We start from the raw sequence: 25,090 nt of genomic DNA on the forward strand, positions 1-25,090 counted from the left end.
TAAAAATGTATCTATCTAACTGAAAGCAATTTTGCTGCGTTACTGGTTACTTTGCCTTGAAAATGACTGATCAACAAAGGAAACCCATGCCGGTATAGATTTCACTGAAGTATAGGTGAAATAAAATATATCTAGGATATCTAATTATGAGGTCGTATGATGTAAGAAGTAATGTAAGAAAAGGATATGCAAAGACAAGCGGGCTTTAAGACGTAAAAAAATGTTTATAAATAATAATAATTTTGATAATATGTATAATTGACATTTTATGACCGAACTAACTCTTAAGTTTCACATTTTGTCACCTTTTAGCTTTGTTATAATATAATCTATGGCTACTGGTGAAATGTCTTTTCAAAATGTTAACAGCTGCTTATATAAATTGAACCGGTGTTCGATGTTTAGATTGGAGTACCCCTATGACAATAATTAAATATTTACTCTTTGATTTCAAATGAAATAAATAGCAAATTAGCAAGGACATTTAAATAAAATAAATTAAATCCGTGCAAAATAAGTAGGTACTAAATTTAAATTTCTAGAAATCTGACTCAAATTTATTTCAACTGAGTAACAATTATTTTTAAGTTATGGTCAACCCTAAACCTGGAATCTTGAAGAATTGAAACTCAATTATGTCTGAAAACAGACTATTGATGTGGAGACAGCTTGCACACATTATAACCTTCGAAATTCTAAAGATGGCATTCTGCATTGTTTCATTCCCTGTTTACAGTAATTATAATTATTTAAAAATTTTAAAATAATGACCTCTAGACTACGAAAAAGGGGTCTCAATTTTTCATCTGTATATCCGCCCGTCCGTACGTCCGTCGTCTGTGTCAATTTTTATCAGACAGATAATCTCCGAAACTATTGAGCTAATTATTGTCAAATTTTGTGTGCATATTAGGAATATGATGTGGACGCTAAAACACTAATCATCCCCAATAATGAGTGATAACGTCAGATAATTATATTCCATAATTAACATTACCAAAACTATATGAAATAATATACTCCTGTACTTGTGGTTTACAAACCTGCCTCGATTTTGTTTATTCTTATTATATCTGTTTACTGTTTCATTCGTCTTCTTCTTTAAGGTAGCAGCAATCTTACAGCTAGCGTGACTCAGTGCGTAGAGTATATGTACCAGCAGATCGAAGGTCGAGCGATTGAAACTGGCGGGCGGCGGGGCTTTGTTTTCGTTAGATAAAATAAATTTAATAAAATTTATCACTTGAAACAAACACGTAGTACACTTCTTTATCTTTACTTAAACATTAAATACATACCCCATATCTTTATTTTAACTTGGAAGGGTTACCATAAAAAATAAAATTCGCAAAATCAAATCTTATAATTTTTTGGAACAGCTGGATTTGATGTACTGTACTTTATGGGCGAGGGAAGTTCTCTCGAAATAATATTTGACAATTTTTTTTTCAGCTACAGTGTCGGCTCAGTTAATATTCATTTCTAAACATGAGGAATATTTTTTAAGCAGCAACTGAATATAAAAAGCATTGAATAAATTCCAAACTCTATTAAAAAAATATAGCTATTGAGACAACTACTATTTTATAGGCAATTTAAAAAGAGAAGTAGCAATTTAAATCCGAGCGACCGTAGGGAGCGACTTTTTGGTCGTACCTAAATGAATGACATTAAAAATTAACTTGTTGGACCAACCTGCTTGTATCTCATTTTCGACAAAAAATGTTATCCTCAATGTTTTTCTTAGCATTTACAGTTTTTGTAAGCGGAAAATAGTGGTGAAAACAGGATTCGGAAATTTCCATAAATATTTATTGAAATATTGATTTTTAAAGATACAGGATGAAAAATTTCGCAAAAATTTTAAAAAGAAGATGATGATGATAAACTACTTTAAAAAAGCTACCGGTGCATTTTATGTATAGATAAAATTGAGGACAGGTTATATTCAAAATATGAGACAATAACGGAGATAATAAATTCTGAAAACGTAATGAAAATCCCATAAGTTACACGCAACGACCCTCTTAATCACGACACATGCACAGTAAGCTTTCTTCTTCGACATCAGTTCAAATAACAAAACAAAATTTATTGCGATGAAATACAAATCTGCTGATATGGTTTTTTATTTTCTGAACTTTTACAAAATACTTATAGCTTATATGACATAAATATTTAATAGAGAATATAATTCATGGATCACATGACCCCATTTCTTCCAATAGAATTGGTCCATGCCCTTAGTTACATGTCTATCACAGCGATAATAATTTTATTGCCTTATTGTGGTCTGTTGATACCTAAATTTAAAAACTGTCAAATTTGACAAATTTTAGAATTTCATAAATTTTTTTGTCTATTATGGCTTGCCAACGTTGGGGGCTAGCTCAAAACGACGAAATCAATTCTATTATCAAAAAATATGTTCATTTATTATATTCTCATGTTGAATATAACTCGTGATATGATTAATAATCGAAGATATGGCTCGTGAAACCGAAGCAGCACATTTGCAGGTCGGTTTCACTCGAAATATTATCGATAATAATCATATCACTTGTTATATTATGACTGAAAGTACCTTGGTAGTCGGATTATTTGGTAATAAATACTCTTTCACTATTGTTTGACACTGCTTGTAACTGATGCATAAAAAAGTTTAGTGCATATGAAACATGTTATTTTATGCATTATCTCAGAAGCGGCTCATCTAACGTTATAAGTATTATCTGATCTTGATGTAACAAAACGACTACATTCATCATGTTGGTTGTGTTTTAGACACGAAGGTAACTGAGTGTTAATATTGGAAGTGCCTGAAAAACTTTAAATATTAACCCGGTTTCTTCCAGTAATCAATCGGTTAACAAGAATTTGCAATTTTTTTATCTGTTAATTCTTGCTTCCAGTATGAACCACTGCAAGGGGTTAAAGCATGGAACGGACTACAACATGTGGTTCTCTATGAATGTCAAGACGGTTCTCAAATATCGAAACTGGCCGACACTCCTGGACGTCAGTGTTACGAACCCAATGTTCAACCGTTGTCTTGCAATACTGTAGTTGCAAGTTGGGCCAGGGGCTCTGAAGGTTTTAGTTTCCCACCAGAAGCTGGTTATCCCCTAGAACCCACCACTTCCCGTTACTATCTGTTGGAAACTCACTATATCAGTCCCACAGATGGCAGTTTAGGATCTCTTGACGGGTCGGGTTTGAGATTATATTATACCCCTGAATTGCGGAGACACGATGCCGGTGTTATATCAATAGGGATGGATCCGAACTGGAGACATATAATACCACCAGGACAACAAAGAGTTGTCTCTTCAGGACACTGCGTGTCGGAGTGCACCAAACAAGCTTTCCCTCATAATGGAATAAACATGTTCGCTGTTGTTATGAAAACTCATCGAATTGGACGACAAGTAGCTCTGAAACACATTAGAGGTAGTGTAGAACAACCTCCCATTGCGGCTGACGACAATCTTGACTCGGATTATCAAGAATATCGCAAACTTGGTGTGCCAGTAAAAATTTTACCCGGTGACCATTTAATTACCGAATGCACTTACAACAGTTCTGGAAGAACAGCAATTACTTTGGGTGGCCTGACAAATCGTGAAGAAACTTGTTTGGTTATGGGTCTTTATTACCCGAGACAAAGACATTTGGCCGCATGTCACAGTTTACCAAGTCTACCAACCGTGCTACATTCGCTCGGAATACAAGAATTGAGTCCGTAAGTGTTTGTTTTATGGTTGTTCACGTAGTTACGTTAATCACATCGAATTTTTTATATCAAGACACTGGTATTGCAATTACGTTATTGTTGGATATGTAATAATTGCATACTTTACTTTTCTTGCGATGTGCGTACAAGTTAATAATTCACAGACAAACTATTCATTTGATTGTGATGTTTTTGTAGATTTTGCGTACACCAATAAAGACCAAAAACTAACATGTTCAATGTAGCTTGAAAAAATGAAGCGTTTAATTTTAAATTTTATTACTAAATATACTTCTATATTTTTTCGGAAATAATCTTTGTATCTACGTTGCTCGTTATTTTCTGCACGTTCACTGTTGTTTAATTGGGCATTAATATATTTCCGAAATGCAACATTTGGCAAGACGTTCATAATAGATTGAAATGATTCGTAACGATATTTTCTGCAAAAGTGAAACAAATCGTTCTAACTTACCTCTTAAAACCATCTACCTCACCTGTAATATTTTTAAAAATCACGAATAATTGTAAAGAGAAAGTAAATAAAAAAAATGACTCGTTTAGTTGTGTTTTTAACTACAGTAAATAAGATTTTTATTTGTTCATTCGAGTCCTTATGAATAGCTCATACAAAAAACGGATAATTAATTAAAGTACACTCAAAATTTCGAAACAGTTGGTTCATGAATCGAAACTGTTTAATAAACCAAAAGACTTGAGGTTAGAAAATTGTAAAAATGACCCTGTAATAATATTTTTCGTGGTTATCTCGAGAAAACAAAAAAAAATACGTTAAGTGAAGATATAACGCCGCGGAGTTATCTGCAATATTTTACAAAACATGTGAAAGCCTAAAATGTTTATGAATATTTATTTTGCATTGTACGATGTACGATGTTGCTAACAATGCTTTTTTATCTATTTCTTATTACAGAGGCTCGAATCCAGTGAGAATATCCGCCCCTCCTGAGCTAGCTGGTATGACGTTGGAATCAAGGTTAGTTTCGTACGACTGGGACAATCAGTTTCACAGCTTCCAAGAAGCGACGATGAAAGGATCGTTCAAGCCGTTATGTTGGACTGCGCAGTCAACCATTTTACCAGTAAGTCTTTTATTATTTTGTTTGTCGATTAGATATATCCGCTACGTTTCATGTGGAATATAAATACACATAGTTATATTTTTTCAAGCCAACAAAAACAACCACAGAAATGCCTGCATTTTTTGACAAAGTCTTCGCTTTAATAATAATAATAATATATATTTTATTAATATAATCAATGCATATCATTACTTGGTCTTAGTATCCGTAATGATAGAAGTATTGCCTAAATGCCAGTCATTTCCGAGTTAATGGAGGGATGCAGTTTCCTTCCTTACTACTGCAACGTAAGTAGTGTCGACATATTCTAATGCAAATTTTGTATCCTATTAACACAAGCAAAAAAGGAAGTATTTGTTTCTGTAGTTCTTTTTAATACATATATATAAAAAAAATATTTTTGGTGTATTCAATAGAAAAGTGCGTCTTTGTTTTATAGAAAATGATAAAGATAAGTGCCACTTTTCTAGTTAGCAACCAATAAGTCTCACCGTTTCATCCTATTCATTTTAAAATTTTTTGTCTTTCATTCATCGAAGTATTTGTAACACTTTTTATAATTGTGTTTCAATTTCACATCTACTAAATTTGCAATTCCTTCTATAGCATCGCCAAAAAATGCTAAGGTATTATTTACAGTTATCCATTTTTGCATTTTTTTTATCGTGTTTACTTGGATGTTATGAATAGGTATGTTTGTATAGTAAATTGTGAAATTTTACACAAACGGGATTATCGCGTAAATCAAAAATTATTTTTGAAATTCTATTTTAAACTTTTAAAAACTGAGTACACGAAAAAATAGCATGTTCAATGCTTAAGGGGGAGCTGAAGTAGATTTCGGCATAGGGGAAATAATGTAAAACGGGGCACGTATTTTACGGAAAACCCTTGGTCCAATCACAACAATTTTTCGTATACATAATCTACGGAAAAAATTCTATAGATCTGCTTTTTAGTTTTTTGAAAAAACTATATTTGAACATACTTTTTAAGCTTTACAATTCCTGAAATTTTGAGTGTTTTTATTATTTATGACTTGTAAGGAAAATTTCCAAATTTTGAAAAATCAAAATCGGATAATAAATAAACTCTAAAACACATGCCGAAAAAATAGATTCGGAAATATTTTTCAAGCTGAGTAATTTTCTGGTTTATTGGGGATGAGAGCAGGTATAGGCCTAAAGAGCTTAACGCCATCACTCATAAATAAAAGGATTACAGTGAAAAGGCCAATTGCTATAATTCAAAAGATGCTTTTACTAGAAATTGTTTAGCTAATTTTCACAGAAATTCAGATTTTATTTACCTTTGGACTACACAGTGATTGGTCATAGGATCCTAATATAAGTCGGCAACTGAAAATTTTACATTTAGTTTAGTTGCTGTATTTGTAGCAATATACAAGTGGTTACAGTTTGTGCTGATTTTATCAATCTGAAAATTTGTCTGTTCATTAGAATACTGCGTTATATAAGCAGGTATGTACGTTTGTATGTATTTCACAAGTTAAATACCTATACAATAGAAACTTAAAAATCATAAAAAGTTGTAACAAGATTTTTTTCTATAAATAGTATAGATTAATCAAATCTTTTATGTTTATTGCTAACCTAGGGGAAAGATTTTATGACTCACACGTTACATCTTTCACGTAAAATAGAAATAGATTTTGCATTTTGGAAATACAAATTTTTAGATAAAAATTTTAAAATTATTTCTTGTTTGAAAGTTGTCATTGTCATTGTCATTTTCTTCAACAGGAAGTCCATTGTTGGTGGAAAAAACTTGTTTAATTTTAATCGCCACACTCGTATTATATTTTAAAATACATTATTTGATAAAAAATCTAACATAATAAAAAATGTATGTTCACATATAGCTGTAGAAAACCTTTAAAAAATTTTCACTCTTCAAAAAATAAATAAATAAACAAATAAGTTGCTATTTAAAAACATGTCAATGACAATATAATTAAAACAAAAGACAATCAACATACAATTTTTATGTAGCGATGTACATGTTGAAAATATTTAGAAAATCGAACTTAAAAAATTAAAAATACATACCTATGCAAAAAATTTTACTATTATCTATTCGAAATCCTGATTATATTTTAAAAGCACAAAGAGAAAAAAACTCACTAAAATTTAAAAAACAAGTTTAATTGTAAGTTTATTAAAACTGATGTTTATCTTTTTATTGTATTAATTCGTCCTTACTAATTTTATAAATTTGACATCTTTTTAAATTATCATTCTCTGTTTTTCGGAAAGTTTGGTCGAAATCAGCTTCGAGCAATTTTTTTATAATCTTTTTATCTGCCTATCTATGTGTGTCTGTCCAATTTCGAACGTATGTCTCCCCGTCATTCTACCATGATTTTTTTATTTTTTTATTACCATAAATTATATTCCTATTACATACTATTTATGTATAAACTATTTGCTCGTTTTGAAAATATTTAATATAATAAATCTGTTACCTCTAAAGGCCGTGTGACACGATGCTAAATTTATGACAAATTTTAGCGAGATAAATTTTGTGCAAAAAATTGTACCGTGTCATACACAATTTACATGCTAAATTTGTGTGCAAATTTTGGTGAGAAATTATTTAGGACACGTTCTAAATACTGACTAAATTTGTTACGAAAACTGCGCAGTACGATAAGGCGCAACCGGTACGACGCCATGATGAAATCAACATAACCAAACAGTTCTTTTGCCCACAAATTGAGCACCCGTTAATCTCAAAAAATTTTGATATGCAGTTGGATCTTCTGGCAACAACTCGGTATTTAACATGTTTAAAATATCTCGTCCTTCTTGTCGCCTTGTTAACCAAGGTCTGCTCCATAGTGAACGTCGTTTTCTTCTTTGAATTTTCCGATTTGTTTTATTGGCATAGCAGCTTAGAACAATACTCGAAGCAGCAATAGTTGTATAAACAAGTATTTCCTCACAATTCATTATAAATGATTAATAAGTAAATAATAAACAAACAAATTGTAGGTTATGTCACAGAGGTTATGTTGAAAAACGCACCTTACCAATCACCATTACCAACACTATTTCTTAAATTCCCGAAAATTTTCACTCACTACGCATGCGCGAATGGTAAATTTACAAGAGAATTTAGTAAGGTGGCATACAGGAGATATATTGTTTAGTTGTAAATTTAGTTACATTTTTTCGAACTAAATTTCGTACAAAAATTTGTCATAAATTTAGCATCGTGTCACACGGCCTTTTAAGGGTAATCTTAGTACAAAAAAAAATCGTGAAGATTAATTAGGTAATTGTAAAATTTACCTGCAAAATAGAAAATGAACATACTCGACCTGCAACAACCAGAGGACGGAGGACCGTCCACAGGTAATTTATTCCGATAAGGGATTAGTACAGTCGCCCATCCAAGTAGAGATTTTGGGTGCTGATAATCCGCATCGGCAAAATATTTTACTTCAGCTCCCCCTTAAGAAAAGTGAACCCGTTAATTAAACTTCTTACACTTTAAACTACCACTTTAAATGACACGGCACATGTAAAAAAAATGGTCGAGCATGATATTACAATATAATAATTTCTGATTTTGTCTTCAAATGTTGCGTTTATATTTCTGTGAGTATGTGACATACCTAGTTTGTTTAATTTAATACTCTAGAACTCTTCGCTTTCGTATTTCTGAGTAAATAATAATTGGCTTGGTCACTATTTGGAAATCTTGTTGAAAGTTGTTTTTTCCATGTTAAGTAACTTATCCAAAGCGTGTGAAGCGATTTAGTGAAAAGTATGTGCGTCGATATTATAGTTTAAAATATACACTAAAACTTTCCACTATTCATTCGATTTGTTATTACCACAATCCCTGCTAGATAACACTGTTTTTACTTTCCAAGCGACGAATGGCCACTTTTATATTTTGTCAACGTTTCATGACCCCTACAGTACGAAAAAAGTAGTCTCCCATTTATGTCCGTCTGTCTGCCTGTCTGTCTGTCTGCCTGACGTTTGTATCCATTTTTATTAGACACGTAATCTCCGAAACTGCTGGACTGATTGTTGTGTATTTATCAGAAATATCATATATATGGTTAAAGCTAACCAAAATTTAGCTAATCATCCCCACCAACAATTTGATGACGTCATTCAAATGAATTGCATTTTAAAATGTTTGGAATGATATACAACAATATACTGCTATAGTTGTACTGTACGAATCCGCTTTCAGTATTTTCACTAAACGTTTAAATTTTCGCAAAAACATTTGCAAAGTGTAATAAGCTGCAGTTCGATGCTGAACTTGGCCTTTTCCGTTTTTTCTTCTTACATTGGTAATATGCTATGAGTATTTTTCTTTTGTGCTATGGCTAGTATTATTTATGTTGATGACATCATCACAAATTTTTTATTAGTTACATTAAGAACAAATCAGCATATTTTCTCGAAAATGTGAAAATACGCACGTCTTTATATAATAACTAGCTGACCCCGTGAACTCCGTTTCACCTACAATTTAATTTTGAATCTGCAAAATCGAATGCTTTGAAATCTTGCAGATGTTTTAAACATATGATAAGCATAATAAATTTTTATTCAAAATATATTTACTTATCCCCTCCACAAAATTGATGGCGTCAACCCAAACTTTTGCCAAATGAATCATATCTAAAATGTCCAAAGTAGGATGAGACTATGCTTGTGATTTATCATTCCATTCATATTTTTTAGTTTTGCTTATAGGGGGTGTCTCAAAAAAATTAATCACTGAGTCAATTTATTTTATTGATTGAATCAAGAATTGCAAAACTGAATTTTGAAATATTGCAGACGTTTTGAAGTTACTGTTTGACATGGTAGGTTTTCAATCAAAATATATCTGTTTATCAAGCCCAAAAACTTGAAGACGTCATCTCAAGATTTTGCCGAATAAATCCTATCTAAAATGTGGAAAATATCATCAGTATATTTTCGTAATTTATCACTGCATTCATATTTTTTAGATTTGCTTTTACAGTGACTCAAAAAAATATATGGATCAGTCAATTTATTTTAGTGAATAACTCAAGAGTTGCAAAAATGAATACTTTGAGATCTTGCAGACGTTTTAAAGTTATTGTAGGCATGGTAAATTGTTAAGAATATTTATTTATTCCCCCCAAAAAATTGATGGAATGGCTCACTCGATTTTCGCAGATAATTTTGGGAATACAATACAGTTATTTTTAGTATTACACTGCACCAATCCAAGGTGGTATACCTACGTGTTGATAGTAAATGTTGATTAGGTCATCACAAAATTGTGTGAAGAAAAGACTCAACTCGAAAATGCTGAATATGTTTCATTATACTTTTGGTGCGAAGGAAGTTCTGTCGAAACAACGTTCGATCAATTTTTTGACAATGGTTGATATAAATAAAACTCAGTAGATGCTCATACTCGAAATACGAAGTATCTACTCGAATATCAAATCAAAATATTTCTAGTTTTTCTAGATGATACTAATACTTCAGTAAGTAACAGTTGATGCTCAAGTAGCATCTCGATACAACAAAAAAGGACAACAATGACAGTGTTCAACCATCAAGGCAAAAATCGAGTCACCAAAATATAAGTTAGTATGGGGTAGACACCTTGAGATGGGAATCTCTATGGCCAGTGTTAGAAAAAACGCACTGCACAATTTATGCATAAATAAAAGTTAATTACATGAAAAGTTTTCGATATTCCTGCTCCTAATGTGTTTTTCAAACTGAATGCACCTTTTGACGACGTTCCACATTCATGAAAGTCACCATGTTTAGTTAAAATTCACTCTTACAACGATCCTACTGGTTTTCTAAGCTACTCAGTTTCTAAGCTCAGTTATTTGCCACGCCGATGCTCATTTCTAGATTAAATGCTCACAAAACGCGTAGATGTTCAGTTTGTGGCCGGGGAGATACAATGTTTCCCAGTAGGTACTCAGTACATAGAGTAGATGTTCAGGTATATAAGAGTAATAATGAAGTAGGTACTTCGTACTTCGAATATAAGTATCTACTCAGTTTTATTCATACCACCCAATGTCTCGCTTCAATGTTTGACTATTATGTTGATTATGAGCACAACGCTGATCAACTTCCATATCCGTTTTTTTACGAAAAAACAAAGAACGATTTGAAATGCAATATACTTTTCACAATCGCACGATAGAATTAGTTTTGTATGACACTTCAGTTAGACGACAACCATTGAAATTAATTTGAAGTGGCGATTCCCATACAAAATTTTTAGGATTTTTTGATTTTTTAGCTGTTCTTTTAAGTTTCCCCTATTTTTTAAATTTATAAACAATCCCCGTAATATAAAAATTTCTTCAAATCGGTCAAGCCGTTTTTGAGTCTTAGCGAGACTAATAGGAACAGCAATTGATTTTTATTTTATAGATGACTAATAAATGGGGGTTGGTGGTAGAAAGGTGAAAATTTAGGGTTATGTGTATTTTTTGATGCCAAATCTTAGAAATATAAAAATAAAAAAAATTGTCAAAAAAATAGACAAAAAGTTTTTAGTGTGGGCCACCCTTATCACTTAGGGGTTTAAAAAATAGTTTACAACCTATTGTCAGACCTACCGAATAGACATAAAAAATTTCATACAAATCGGTGTACTCATTTCGGAGAAGTTCGGTTACAAACATTGTGACGCGAGAATTTTATACATAATGCATTATTATTTTAGAACAAATTTCATTACCATAAAAAAGGCTATACTGACTCGACCTTAAAAGATAGACATATGCTGTCGCGGACTTTTCTTTAGAACTTTTAGAGGGGAACAATTTCGTCATACATGATTTTTACGTAACTTTAACCGTTTAAGCAGCGTAAGCAAGAGAAGCTGTCAAAGGAGGAATAATTTTCCCGTTTTTCCGAATTTTTCATTGCTACTTCGCTCCTAATGATCGTAGCGTGATTTTATATAGCCTATATGTAGATATGATACATGGACTATCCAACACAAAAAGATTTTTTGAATTTGAACAAGTAGTTTCTGAGATTAGCGTGTTCAAATAAACAACAGCTTCAGCTTTATTATATAAGTATAGAAGTATAGATGATAAAATGAGAACATTTTGTTCGATTGTGCCTTAATTAATAATTTTAGTCCTTCTGTCTTGAGAAGGAAAACTGATAATAATCAAACTAATTTCTAGGTGAAATTCTTTCAATGTACATAAACATAAATAAATACTTGAACTTCAGATTGCCATTATTTAGTGCCGTGGGGACATTTTCCCGTTGGTAATGTGTTTTAGATATATTTTAGATTCTCCGTACTTCCAAGAATTTGCGCTCCCACTACGCAAGGGCTGCGGGGGTGTTATTTAGGCTGCTAGTTTTTACTTTATAGAGATCACAAAACAAATATCGCAAAATCATTGTATTATATTTTTTTTAAAGAAGCTGGATTTATCGGAGGACGAGGGACGTTCTGTCGAAATAACCTTCGAGTAATTTTTTAGATGTAGTTTTTCGTGTCATGCGTCCATTTTCTTCCACATTCTTATTACGGCGTTTAGGGTTTCCATCAGCGGCACCTCTGTAGCCTAAATTTGTTACAATGTAATTCCTATTTTCCTTGGGCTTCCCAGTAAGTTTGCAATTATCCTTGTTTTGTTAATTAATTTCCTGTTTTAAATTATCGTTTTGTAAACATCTGTATTAAACGTCTATTTTTAATACGTAAAACTTTCATACTTATGGTGTTGGGATAGATTTTGCTGTTTATGAATTATGAAATTATAGCCACTTTGAGAAGAAAAACGGAAATACAAGATTTCATTGTATTTTCGCTCAACAATAACACGTGATATCGAGGGTATAGAACGAAAATCCCGTAAGTGGCGAAAATTCGAAAAACTACTTTTATATTCGGTTTATCAGAAATCTATCCGTTCTTTTTAAAGGTATATTCGATTTCTTACTTTTCGCATTATAAGTTTACAAATCCCATCGACAAGACCACATGACTACCTAAGAATTAAATACTTTTGGAAAATATGAAAAACTATCACATTTAATCGTAACATGATCAATTTAGCCTTCCCAACAGATGACAAGCAAATATTCCTTGTTATTTATGTCTCCGTCTTGTTAGCGTTTTAATTTGTGGATAAAACCTTACTACGCAAAAATTGCTTAAATACTTTAACTTTCGACTTTTCGTTCTATGCCCTAGGTATGTCACGGTCAAGGACGTGGTTTTATGTCATGTTTTATTTCAATTGAGTGACCTCTCCCGCTAAAAGCTAAAAAGAAAAGTGGATATATTTTAAGAGATACAGCGAGTATAGCAGAAAACAAGCAAGTTACAGCGCACAAAGCTGTATATCGAGAACACTTTAATACACGTGAACCAAAAATGCCGGTAAAAATCCGTCATTTTTGGCACATATAATAAAATAAATACCGAGTGATTTATTAATGTTTGTGATTTTTTTGTCAGGTTGGCAACATATTTAAGATTTTGTGATGCCACACCTGATGTCAGATTTAAATTTTGGGCACCAACTCCGTAGTTGCTGTCTTCTTAATGGCTTTTAGAAGCGCTCATGTCAGAATTGACAACTGTGAACTGACATGTTAACATTGCTGCCAATAATTGGAAATGCCAACCCAAACATTTGCTTCAGTCATCACCCGGTAGTAATAGACACTTGGTCGGTTTTACTGTACACAGTGTTAACAACAAAAACAATCGACAAAAAGTACTTATCGCAAATCAGTGTAAAAAAATTGAGAATCTTTTTATGATTCACTCTGAACTAAAATTAATATATGTGTGGGTTATTAAAGTACAGATAGAGTAGTATCGTATGCATACGTTTCTAGTGATTGTTCCAAATAAAACAATTTTCATAACGTTATCAACATTTAATTAATAATAGTATAAATAAAATGTTGTTGCTGTATCCCTAAATTTTCGGGAAAATGAGATGACCAGTAAAACATGTCGCTCCATTCAATATTTTTTTTGATACACCTTATATAAGCAATTCTAAAAAATATTAATGTTTTGATAAACCACAAGTATAACCTCTTGACATTCTGCATATATAACACAAATTTTATTAACGATTTACCATTTACAACAAGTTTTCGGAGCATTCGGTTTTGCAGTTTCAGAGTTAAATTGCAAAATGTTGTTACACATTTTTTTTTTAAATCTGCATGTGTTACGGTAAAACTCAACACGGGTTCATAAACCAGTGCAGAAGCACCATATTTTATAAAATTTAAATAACATTTAAATTTGGCTAAAGATACTGTACGTTTACGACTGTGACTTCATAAGCATTTTACAGCGAATCCCTCATAAAATTCAATAAAAAAAAATTGCACGTTAACACAGCACTTGCCGTATTGAAATCATTTTTATTTATTATTCCTATATTAGAAGGTACGTGGCCAGACGACAAGAGGATTACTGCCCCCATTATGACGGAATCATAAAAATTACCCCAAATTGAGCAGCAAATTTACTATTGTCGATTTTGGAGATGATGTCATCTATCATGTCTACATAACAGTCTTAACATACTTAGGTATAAATTTTGACAACAGTCGCTCCAGTAGTTTGAGACTATCTGTCTAATAAAAATCAACACCGACACACGGAAACGCGACACCCTCTTTTTTGTACTTTAAGGATCATGAAATGTCGAGAAAATATGAAAATAGCCATTCGTCCGATGGACCCCATTAAAATGTTTCCTTAGCTTACCCATGGAAAGTAAATATCAAGACGTATTCATAAACTACAAGCATATCTTAGAAGTATATTATTTTATAAAATTTAACTGGCGCTTACTAAACAAAAAAAAAAAAAGTTGAGGCGGTCTCATCAAATTGTCGTGGGGATGATTTGCCAAATTTTGGTTAGGGTTTGACCATATACATGATATTCCTAATATACAGGTAAAATTTTACAACGATCGGTCGGGTAGTTTCGGAGATCATTTGTTTAATAAATTATCGTCGGGACGCCGACATATTGTAGGCAACATACTTGCAAATAAGCTTATCCCGTCAAGCTAAAAATAATGGCGTTTCCAGAATTTCAATATCTATTCGTTCTAAAGATGGTTTTATCTCGGACGTCTGGTATATTAAAATCTTCATATTACAGTTGCTGTTGTGCATTTCGCTATAAGGTTTTAGAATATTTGACCGTTTGAGTACTCGAACGGTTATAACGCCTGCTTTTAAACCTCAGGCTCAGATATATACCTGGAAACTCGAACAGCCAAAAATATAACACAAAAATTGGCCGAAGGTTATTTCCACAGAGCTTCTCTGCTTCGAAAAACTATTCAACTTGGTTTTGCTACAGTTAATTTGTGATAACCTCTATACTTAACAAAAAAAAAACAGCAAGAGTGAACAAAATTTGGACGTAATACATATTAATAACAGTACTGTATTCCCAAATTCTCGGAAAAATGGAGTGAACCGTTTGTGATTTAGTCAATAAAATATATTGATTAAGTCATTAATTTTTTGGGGTCACCCTGTATAAGCACTTTAAAAAAAATGTGAATGTAGTGATAAATCACAAGTATAGACTCATAGCGTGCATATTTTAGATAGGATTTATTTGGCATCTTTTTTTTAGGGGGGGGTCGTAATTTAGATTGACGATTTCCCGTGTTTCCGATAACCTTAAAACGTTCGCAAGGTTTCAGAGCATACGGTTTTGCAATTTCAATGTTAAATTGTAAAAAGTTGTTATACAATTTTGATTTTCTTACAAAAATGGTAATATCTAGAGTATGAACTCAACACGGATTCACAAGTGGAGGAGTATGCTATTTTATAAAATTTAAATAACACTTACTATTGTAAAAGTTGGAGATGACGTTATATTATCGTTGGTGGGGATGATCAGACAAATTTTGGTTTGCGTTTTACCATCTACACGATATTCCGAATACACGTAGAAAATTATAGCAATCGGTCCGGTAGTTTAGAAGCCAGTTACACGACGAATTCGATTACAGTATATATATTTCCTTAGCTTACGCTCGGGAAGTAAAAATCATAGAATATAAATTTCTAAATGAGTAAACTGAATCTTCAGATTAAGTTATACGCAACATCCTTTGAGTAACCATAAGAAAACAAAATGTTTGTTGTGGTATTTTGTTCTCGGCGTCTTATAGTAATATTATTTAGTTGTATCTCGATTCCTAGAACATAAATAGGTGATCCAAACAAGGGTTGGGTTCTTACTTCTCGAGCGTAAGCTAAGAATGTATAGTATTCAAGTCCATCGAGTGACTGGCTACTTTTATTTTTTCTCGACGTGTCATGATCGCAACAGTACAAAAACATCGGTCTTTCGTTTCTTTCTGTCTATATCTCTGCTGACAAATTATTTTGTAGGTGTACTAGGAGTATCATGTAAATGGTACATATACAAATGACGTACTCTTCCTATACTTGTAGTTTATGAATACGTTATGAGTTTTTATCCGAGATATCCAGATTTTCAGTTATCGTAAGCATGGTAAATCTTTATTCAAAATATATCTTCCCCCCCCCCCAAATAATGACGTCTATCTCAAAAGTTTGCCGAGTAAATCAAATCGAAAATGTGCAAAATATGATAAGTCTAATCTGTGATTTATTAGATTCTTTTTTTTTAGAATTGCTTATACCCGGTGACGAAAAAAATATTGAATGAGTCAATTTATTTTGAGTAAATCAGGAACACTGCAAAACCGAATGCTTTGAAATCTTGTACATTTGAAGCGCTTCTTTATATTTACTTTAGCATTACATCCATATCTCTGTTTGGGCTGTGTATTTATAATAATATTCGCAAAATTAAACCTTATAATTTTTCGAAAAATCTGGATTTGTTAGATTGTACTAGTCTAATTAAACAAATTTCTACTCATTCATGCTAATCGTGACATTTGTTCGATGCACAAACATAAACAATCGAAATTAAGCACTGTACACTGCACACTGATAACATTACACCTTTTCACACTGGTTATCTGCTTTAAATATATTGTATATTGTGTGCGGACCATGCTCCCTTGCTATCTGCGCCCCCGCGACACAGGGGCTGCGCGATGTCGTTTACGCCACTGGCTACTGGTATACTTCAACAGCGAGGAGAGTTTTTTGACTTCCCGAGCGGATGCTAAGAAAATATAGTAATCGAGTCCATCGGGCGAATTGCCACTTTCATATTTTCTGAACGTTTCATGACGCCTAGAGTACGACAGAAATGGTCTCCTGTTTCCGTCTGTCTGTCTGTCTCAAAATGTATTAGACAGATAATCTCTGAAACTACTGTACCGATTCTTGTCAAATTTTGTACGTATGTTTGGAATATCATGTACATGGTAAAACGGTAACCAAAATTTGGCTAATCATCCCCACGAACGGGCCAATTTCAAGTTGGTAGAACTCTTAATACAAACCATTATATTTTTGCGAGGTTACCATAGCAACGCAGCTTGCAATTAATTGCAAACCAACTTGAAATTGGCCCGGAAGATTTAATGACATCCCCTCAATTTTTTTTTTTTAGAAATCGTCATTAAAATTTTATACAGTTACATACTTGTATAGTAAAATTACCGCTAGTTGGAAGTGACTTCACTGCGGATAAAAGTTTTCTTAGCGCTTAGGATGATTTATTCTTTAGTCCCTGCTGTAAATGTATCCATCAAGACTAAAGTCCGTTTGACACGGGACTAATTTTCGTACTACAGTGTATGCGATAGAATGCGCTTGCTTATTTGTATACAAGAATTTAGAACTGGTTCCAATTTCTCGCATACAATTTAGTACGACAATTAGTCCCGTGTCAAACGGCTCTAAAGGAACTAAAACTTAACCCATACTAAGCGCTAACAAAATTCTTATCCGCAGTGAAGTCACTTCAAAATAGCGATAGTTCTATTATACTTGTGGTTTATGAATTCGCACTGAGTTGTTACTCAAGGAATCAAAATTTTCACAAAAAAAATCATATTGTTGTAACAACCATGTATCAGTTATTGCTAGAGTCCAAAATAAGCAAATATGTTTTTAGGATCTACGCAGGTATTCCCGCTTACGATTTGTCACTATTTCACACAAGTGACATATTAAAAAAACACTAAGATATTAATTTAAAGACATATCATGAATTAATTCAACAATTAAGTAAAATTAACTAATGGAAGTACTGTTCAAAATGGTTTCCTTCTTGCACAATACACATTTCGATGCGATTTAAGCAAGACAACCGGACGCGGGCAAGTATCTCAGGAGTTATTGCAGTACATGCATTTCTAATTCCAGTTTTTAAATCTTCACAATTACGGATCGGACTTTTGTAAACTTGTTCTTTTACTACCCCACACAAGAAGAAATCTAAAGGTGTTAAATCGGGACTACGCGGAGGCCATGCATTCACACTGCCACTGCCAATCCATTTATCTGCAAGCGTGTCTCACTAAAAGCTGGTTTACACTATTCGATTTTCGTATTCGACTTTTTGAGTCGATTTTTTCATTCTAGACCATCGAATGAGATCTCGAATTCAAAATCGTTCTGTCTTTACATAGCATTAGATTTTTAAGTTCGATGGTTCTGTCAAAAATTAGAAATCTGTCAAAATGTTGTCATTCTGCTTACATTGAGGTTATGTAGGTATATATTATTAGATTGTTGCCTCAATTTGTTGCATTTTTCTGGTTAGTGGGTTTGTGCATGTGGAGACATTAATAAATAAGCATGCCTAGATATAATAATTCATGACGTTTGGTCAGCTGATCGGTGATGGATTGAGCATTACTTGCGCATCCGCTCCAAAAATCTCGAAAGGAAAATCGAACGAAAATAGACACCGTTCTATCTGCGAAATATCGAATGCGAAATCGAACGAAAGATCGAACGTCGCTGTGTCGAATCTAGTCGAATGCAGAATCGAGAAGTGTAAACAGACAAATTTGGAGTCGAATGAGGTCGAATTGCAAGTCGAATAAGAAAATCGAATAGTGTAAACGAGCTTTTAAATAGTCTTTAACGAATCTGTGATAGTGAGGTGGTGCTCCGTCTCACTGAAACCACAGCTGTTATCGGACATTGAAAGGAACATTTTCTAATAACCCGGCAAATTATTATTTTCCAAAAAATGTTGATACATGTGTTCAGTTCTCTTCAAAAAATTACGTATTCTCCAATATTATCAGCCCACACGTTTACAGAATAAACATGACTATTCCATGCATATCGGTTAAGAACCAATCTGATTGGTATGTAGCGTGGGCTTTTCGCGGCAACCCACCGTAGCTCGGCATCCCCATTGGGTCAAAAAACGGTGTTTTCAACCTAGCAAACCATAGTTACGATGATGTAAACAAATTAATTTTTTGACATTATTAAAAAATGGCTTCATTTGCCAATAATTCTTTCGTAGAAAGTGAATTAAAAATACAGAAGAAAATTGTTTATAATTATTGTGCTTTAGTACTAGCTGCATGGAATAGTCTTGTAAAATACAATTCGTAGGATGAATATTTTTATAATTCAGACTTTTATTAGCAAACTCATTTTGTGGTGCGCTCAGGAAATACCACTCGTTGCTGCGCAACTCGTGATATTTCCATCGCAACACAAAATTCGTTTAGCTAATAAATCGTCTGAATTATCACAGATATTCATCCTACTCATGGTATTACTATTGAAAATGAGCTGTATTTATCCAATGGGGGTTATTTTGCGAGTAATAGTGACAGTTATGACAATTAACTCTGTTACTGCCAAATCTTGCTCCATCGCTGAACAAAACTTTGAATAAAAAATTGTTGTCCAACTGTAGCTGATGTTGTATAAAATTACAAAATTGTATTTTTCTGTGAAAATCTTCTTTCAGATTTTGAACTAATGTCACGTAGTAAGGGTGCAAATTATTAGCATATTTCTACTTGTGCGACAAATCTTTGGCTTTCATGCGGGTCATTCTCTACGGTTTCAATTACGCGAATTTTATTTTCTACACCAGTAGCGGTGCGTCATCTTATTTCTTGTTTCTTTAAGGCAATTTTGTCTTAAAATTTTCTTTAAACATCTGCAGATTCGGCCGGATGGATGTTGCCTAGCGGGATATCTTGCAGCGTTTTGCTGCTGCAACATTTTTTCCGCATTTCCAAAAATTAAGATCATATCAACCTTTTTCATCATTAGTGAAAATCGTATCGCAAAGACTAGAAGTTTCTCCAAGCTCAAAATTGACAATAGAATTATTACAAAAGTCAACAATAATTACTAGGTAACTATGTGTGTACATTTAATAAAAATAGATTTCTAAAAAGAATTACGCATACAGGGTGCCGCATCCAAGTCTGGACATAGGGAATTAACATGGCAAATTGGTTTTTATTTTATAATATCTCCCCAGATCACTTTAAAGCTATTATTTAGTGCTACCTTTGTGGAGGTTGAAGAGGGCTATCGGCCAGTATTATTTTCAAATCGTTGTATCGCGCTCATTTACTGTAAAAAGGTTTTAAAAATCGTATTTTGAAATTCGCGCCCGATCCGATTTGTCGCGAAATGTTCCGTCGCACTGTCGAAGTTCGGCGATCGCGTCTTTGAAAGTGAAATTAGAAATTATTCTCAGAAATCAACGAACAGCTCAAACTGAATTATTTTGTCCAGTGTGATGATTACTGTAGGACAAATTAAACGGAATATATGCACAAATTGATCCATTCATTCGTCATAGTGCGCGACCCGAGATGAAGACTTTGAGCAGCTGGTCTTCCTCAAAACCCCATCGGCAGCATTGTGACATGTCCTGGGAGCCCATCAAGCTAGGAATGTACTCGCGCTGCCTCACTCAGTAATCCCTGAACGACTCATATTGAATTATTTTATCCAATATGACAATAATTGTAGGTCAATTTATACTGAATAAATGCACAAACTGCACAAAATATTTTATTAGGTTATACTATGTTCAACTGCGATTAGATGAAAAAGCGAATCACTAAAGATTGGAAGTCAATTGATTTTACATGCGTTAAGCAAGGATGGAATTTTTGCCGCCTGGAAGCATGTTCGTTACAAGAAATTTTTGAGAGAGAAATGTCGAACTCATCAACATTTTAAAATATTTTTCTCTATTACGAATGTGTTTTGAGATTCAGAAACTTTTGTATTACTGCTTTATTTGTTTATTGTGTTAACAACAGCAAAAATAAAAATAATATTTCACAATACAAAGTTACATTTATTTTCAAAGATGATAAAAAATAAATAAAATCAGGTGGGCACGACGTTTTCTAGGGATCTTAAACAGATGGGATAGAAGAGTTTCAAAAAGCAACTTGACAAAAAATTTAAACCTGAGGACTACTTCACACGTATGGAGTTTTACGAAGGAACGCTTGAGAGAATCTAGGCTGATGGAGAGTTTTTGAGGAACATTTGTTTTACTGACGAATGTACATTTGGTCTTAAGGGAAGTTATAATCGTCAGAAGGATCAAATTTGGGCAATACATAACCCTCACGTGGTCCATGACCATCGTTATCAATGGCGTGCAACTGTCAGTGTGTGACTGGGGCTTCTAGGACATCATGTCATTGCACCTTTTTCATCGAATCTGGATTGAATGCTCAGAAGTAGGACAATATGCTAGCTCAGCAAATACTTCCTGGGACTCGAAGGGTGCGGCATCTGCAGCAGGTCTTTTACATGCAGGACCAAATCTCTAGCCATACAGCTCGCATAAATGTTGTGTATTTGAATCAGTATTTTCCCGCAATGTTGTAATGGAAAGTTTGCACCGCTCCTGTACTGGCCTGTGCATTCGCCGGATCTAAACCCCTGGGAATTTTTTCTCTTGAGATTTCTTCACGACCATCTGTATTCGAACAATACCAGCTATACAAACCGAGACGCGCTGAAACAAGCAATCCAGCAATATTGTCTTCAGACTTCAACTCAAATGCTAATCAACACGCGTAGGAGTTTTGAAGATCGGCTTACTTACTGTACAGCTGCTGAGAACAGTCTTTTTGAGCAATTCTTGAAAATAGTATAATACTTCTCCAGATTTGTACAATATTTCATTACTTCATTCATCAACAATTGTTCAGTTTTGTTATTTGTAATGGTTAAATTAAAAGGTTTCTTCAAAAGCGCCTGCTGTTTTGATGGTAAATCTTATAAGAAAAGCGGGCCCTCGCTTTTTCATCTAATCGCAGTAGAACAGGCATTTTAATGATAATTGAGTAATAAAGACTCGACCAGCACCAGCAACATAACCTAATAAAATATTTTGTGAAGTTTGTGCATTTGTTCCGTTTAAATTGACGTACAATAATCGTCATATTAGATAAAATAATTCAATTTGAGTCGTTCAGTGATTACTAAGTAAGGCAGCGCGAGTACATTCCTAGCTTGACTGCCTTATCCAATCGTCCTCCGCACCATAACCCTAACATTTCGTTGCACATGCTGCTCCATGAAAAACTGTGGATGTCGTCGTTTTCCACGCCTTCGCCTTACTCTTATCCGACCATCGCTCATGCTCAAACTAAATCAGTATGTGTCAGTAAAGACGACCTGAGCCAGTCTTCATTACAGCTTAACCTTTCCCGACATCGCTCAGTGTTGGCGTTTGTGAGTAGCGGTGAGTGGTCACACCAAATTGTAGCAGGTACGGCATGGGTCCGAAAGACTTTATATGGATGTTGATGGTCGTGGTTGTTACCAGTATTCCTTCTTCTGCAAACCATTTGTCTATAATCGAACATGTAGTCGAAAAATGGCCCCCCACAGTTACTAGTCTTAGATGACACTCCTGACGTGCTCTTGCTTATGGGAGACGCCCTGGATGTCTTGCTCGTTGTACTGCGCGTTCTTGGAATCAAACCTGGTAACACTTTGCCACAGAAGATAAGGTTCTATTTAATCGGACTACAATTTAGCGAAACGATAGTTCCTCTTCACAAAGACCCACTATTCGAACTCTCTCAGTGTCTCAGACTTGGTTAAAATTTAGACGGCGACTCACTCTAGGCCTTGTGACAAACACGTCAAACACAATGATGTGCCGGAAATGATCAAATAAGCCATACATAACTACCATGATAAGTTTGTCTTCAGCACACAAGAAAAAAGAAAATTAAACTGTTGAACCGATGCCATTCAAATTCTAATCTTATTTTAATTACCTTTAGCCTATATATAAAATTTCATTACAAAATTATCATTCATTCATGGTGTTCTTTTACTTTTGTCACTCAGTATATATGTATATGGAAAGGGAGCACAATGCTCATTTGTTTCTATCACACATACATGTACAAACCATGGAAGTAGAATGAAAGGAGGGAGCATGCCTCGTTGAACCAATGATAAAGAAACGTCCGTAAAAGAGCTCCACGCAAGAGGCCTTTCCGTACTGCATCGGGAACGGTCGGTCCACAACGAAGGATCAGAGGCAATGCCGTTTGGTTTAAAATGGGTACATAGGTAGTGAAAACAACCAACTATATTTTGTGTTTATTGCTTTATTAGTATTTAGGTTATCCCATCCCAAACAACCCCCCGTTACTTAAAATCTGTTTACCTACCGTCAATAGTACAGGACCGTCCTCGTTATTTTATTATCTAAACCTATTTTACTATTTAATCTTATTTATATTTACGGCTACCCATGCGAACGTCAGAATCATAAAAACGAAATACCTCTGGGCAAGCTATACCTCTATATACAAACTATTCATGTTCATTATCAATTTTTGGCTTGTACAATACAAGAATGAAAAAAGAGACCCAGGCTATTAGCACTTTTTTATACTTATGATGTTAATACTGTTTTTGTTAATCACACCGTTAAATAGACACAAACCAAGAAGAACAATGCCTTAGATCAATTCATTACAACCTTAGTACTGTAAACGTAGTTAGTAACATAGCACATTTTTCTTAAACATCTCTAATCTTTTCCAGGGCACTGACAAGGAGCTGCATTATCCAAACGTAACAGCAGCGTACATTCGAAGCAACGTAGACCAGTGTAACAATTACAAAAGATATAGTACGGAGGGGTGGCCAGGGGGAACACCAATCATGGAATTAGAAGGTAACCATATTGAAGGGATTGTTCGTAGCAAAGTGTCACGTAGTAGCAGCAGCCCAAGCGCTGAAGAGTCTCTAGGATTAAGTAGAGTGAACTCCGGTAGTTACAATACATTGCAAACTGTGTTAGTGATTTGTGCTTCGCTGATTTGGTTCTACCACTGACTTAGTAATTTAAATTAGTGACCAATCGACTGACTCTTTTTTTACATTTCCTAAGAAGATACGTGGTGATAGCAACGACTGTTGTAGTTATTTATTGACATTAATTTATTGACAATTGAGTCATGTGTTTGCTAGTCCGTTCGGCCAGGTCATAAATATCATCGTTTTGTGGGTGATTTCTCTGTTTTTCTATTGATGTAATATTAGTAAAGCGACATGTTTCAAATGCAATAGTTTTCCGATCTTGGAAAATCGCTTTGCTGGAAATATAACGTAGCGGCAGTGAATGCCGAATGGGACAATTGAATTACGCCGCGACAGGTCTGTGATGAAAGTAGTAATAAGCATTTTTGATGTTTCTTTTCTCTTCATTAATACGATGTTTTAATTTGCTGTTGTTGTTAGTTTCACTAGTTTCACTCTCTCTCGAAACCCTCGATATTAGGGTTACGTTTGTATTTATATGTAAATTAAAATACCTTGTGTACATTCGTAGTCCCGACTGGTGCTATATAGTTTTTATTCCTTTGTGTGTCGACTTATTTATTGATTTTTTAGTAAGATAAAATTTCCTGTACAGTGTAGATAACTTGTGTAATATATTTTATAAATCAACCTTAACGAATAAAAAATTTAGCAAAAACTTTTAGTGGTTTATTTTATAAAATAAATCTATAAATGCTGTGCCTAATTCGCTACTTTTGTCATAAAGTAAGATTTTAATAATTTAGTTTCGTGTAACTAGGTACGATTAGTTTAGCTTAACAAACATGTTTGTTTATATTCACATTTTAGTGATACCTAGTGTTCACACAGTTTAGTCGTTCAAGGAGTAAGTCGATAAACTATAAGTTATAAATAGATTAGATTGATTTAATGCGACTCCTCTTATTGTAAGGTAAGTGTATCGGTTTTAATATTTCCGGTTTTTTCATAATACT

At 33.7% G+C, this 25,090-nt stretch overlaps 1 protein-coding gene across 1 annotated transcript in view; it reads left to right on the top strand.

Moving 5' to 3' along the window:
• LOC135121166 (MOXD1 homolog 2) overlaps positions 1-24,770 on the top strand; it is a 118,102-nt gene extending 93,332 nt beyond the window's left edge. The window contains exons 5-7 of the mRNA XM_064045476.1: positions 2,913-3,742; positions 4,668-4,836; positions 23,856-24,770. Coding sequence (XP_063901546.1) covers positions 2,913-3,742; positions 4,668-4,836; positions 23,856-24,149 — 1,293 coding nt within the window. The 3' untranslated portion in view covers positions 24,150-24,770. The remainder of the gene's footprint in view (positions 1-2,912; positions 3,743-4,667; positions 4,837-23,855) is intronic.
• Positions 24,771-25,090: the final 320 nt, after the last annotated feature.

Source organism: Zophobas morio, unplaced genomic scaffold (genome assembly GCF_036711695.1).
Source record: "Zophobas morio isolate AGI-343-1 ecotype UQ-CSIRO unplaced genomic scaffold, CSIRO_AGI_Zmor_V1 ptg000005l, whole genome shotgun sequence".
Taxonomy (NCBI): Eukaryota; Metazoa; Arthropoda; class Insecta; order Coleoptera; family Tenebrionidae; genus Zophobas; species Zophobas morio.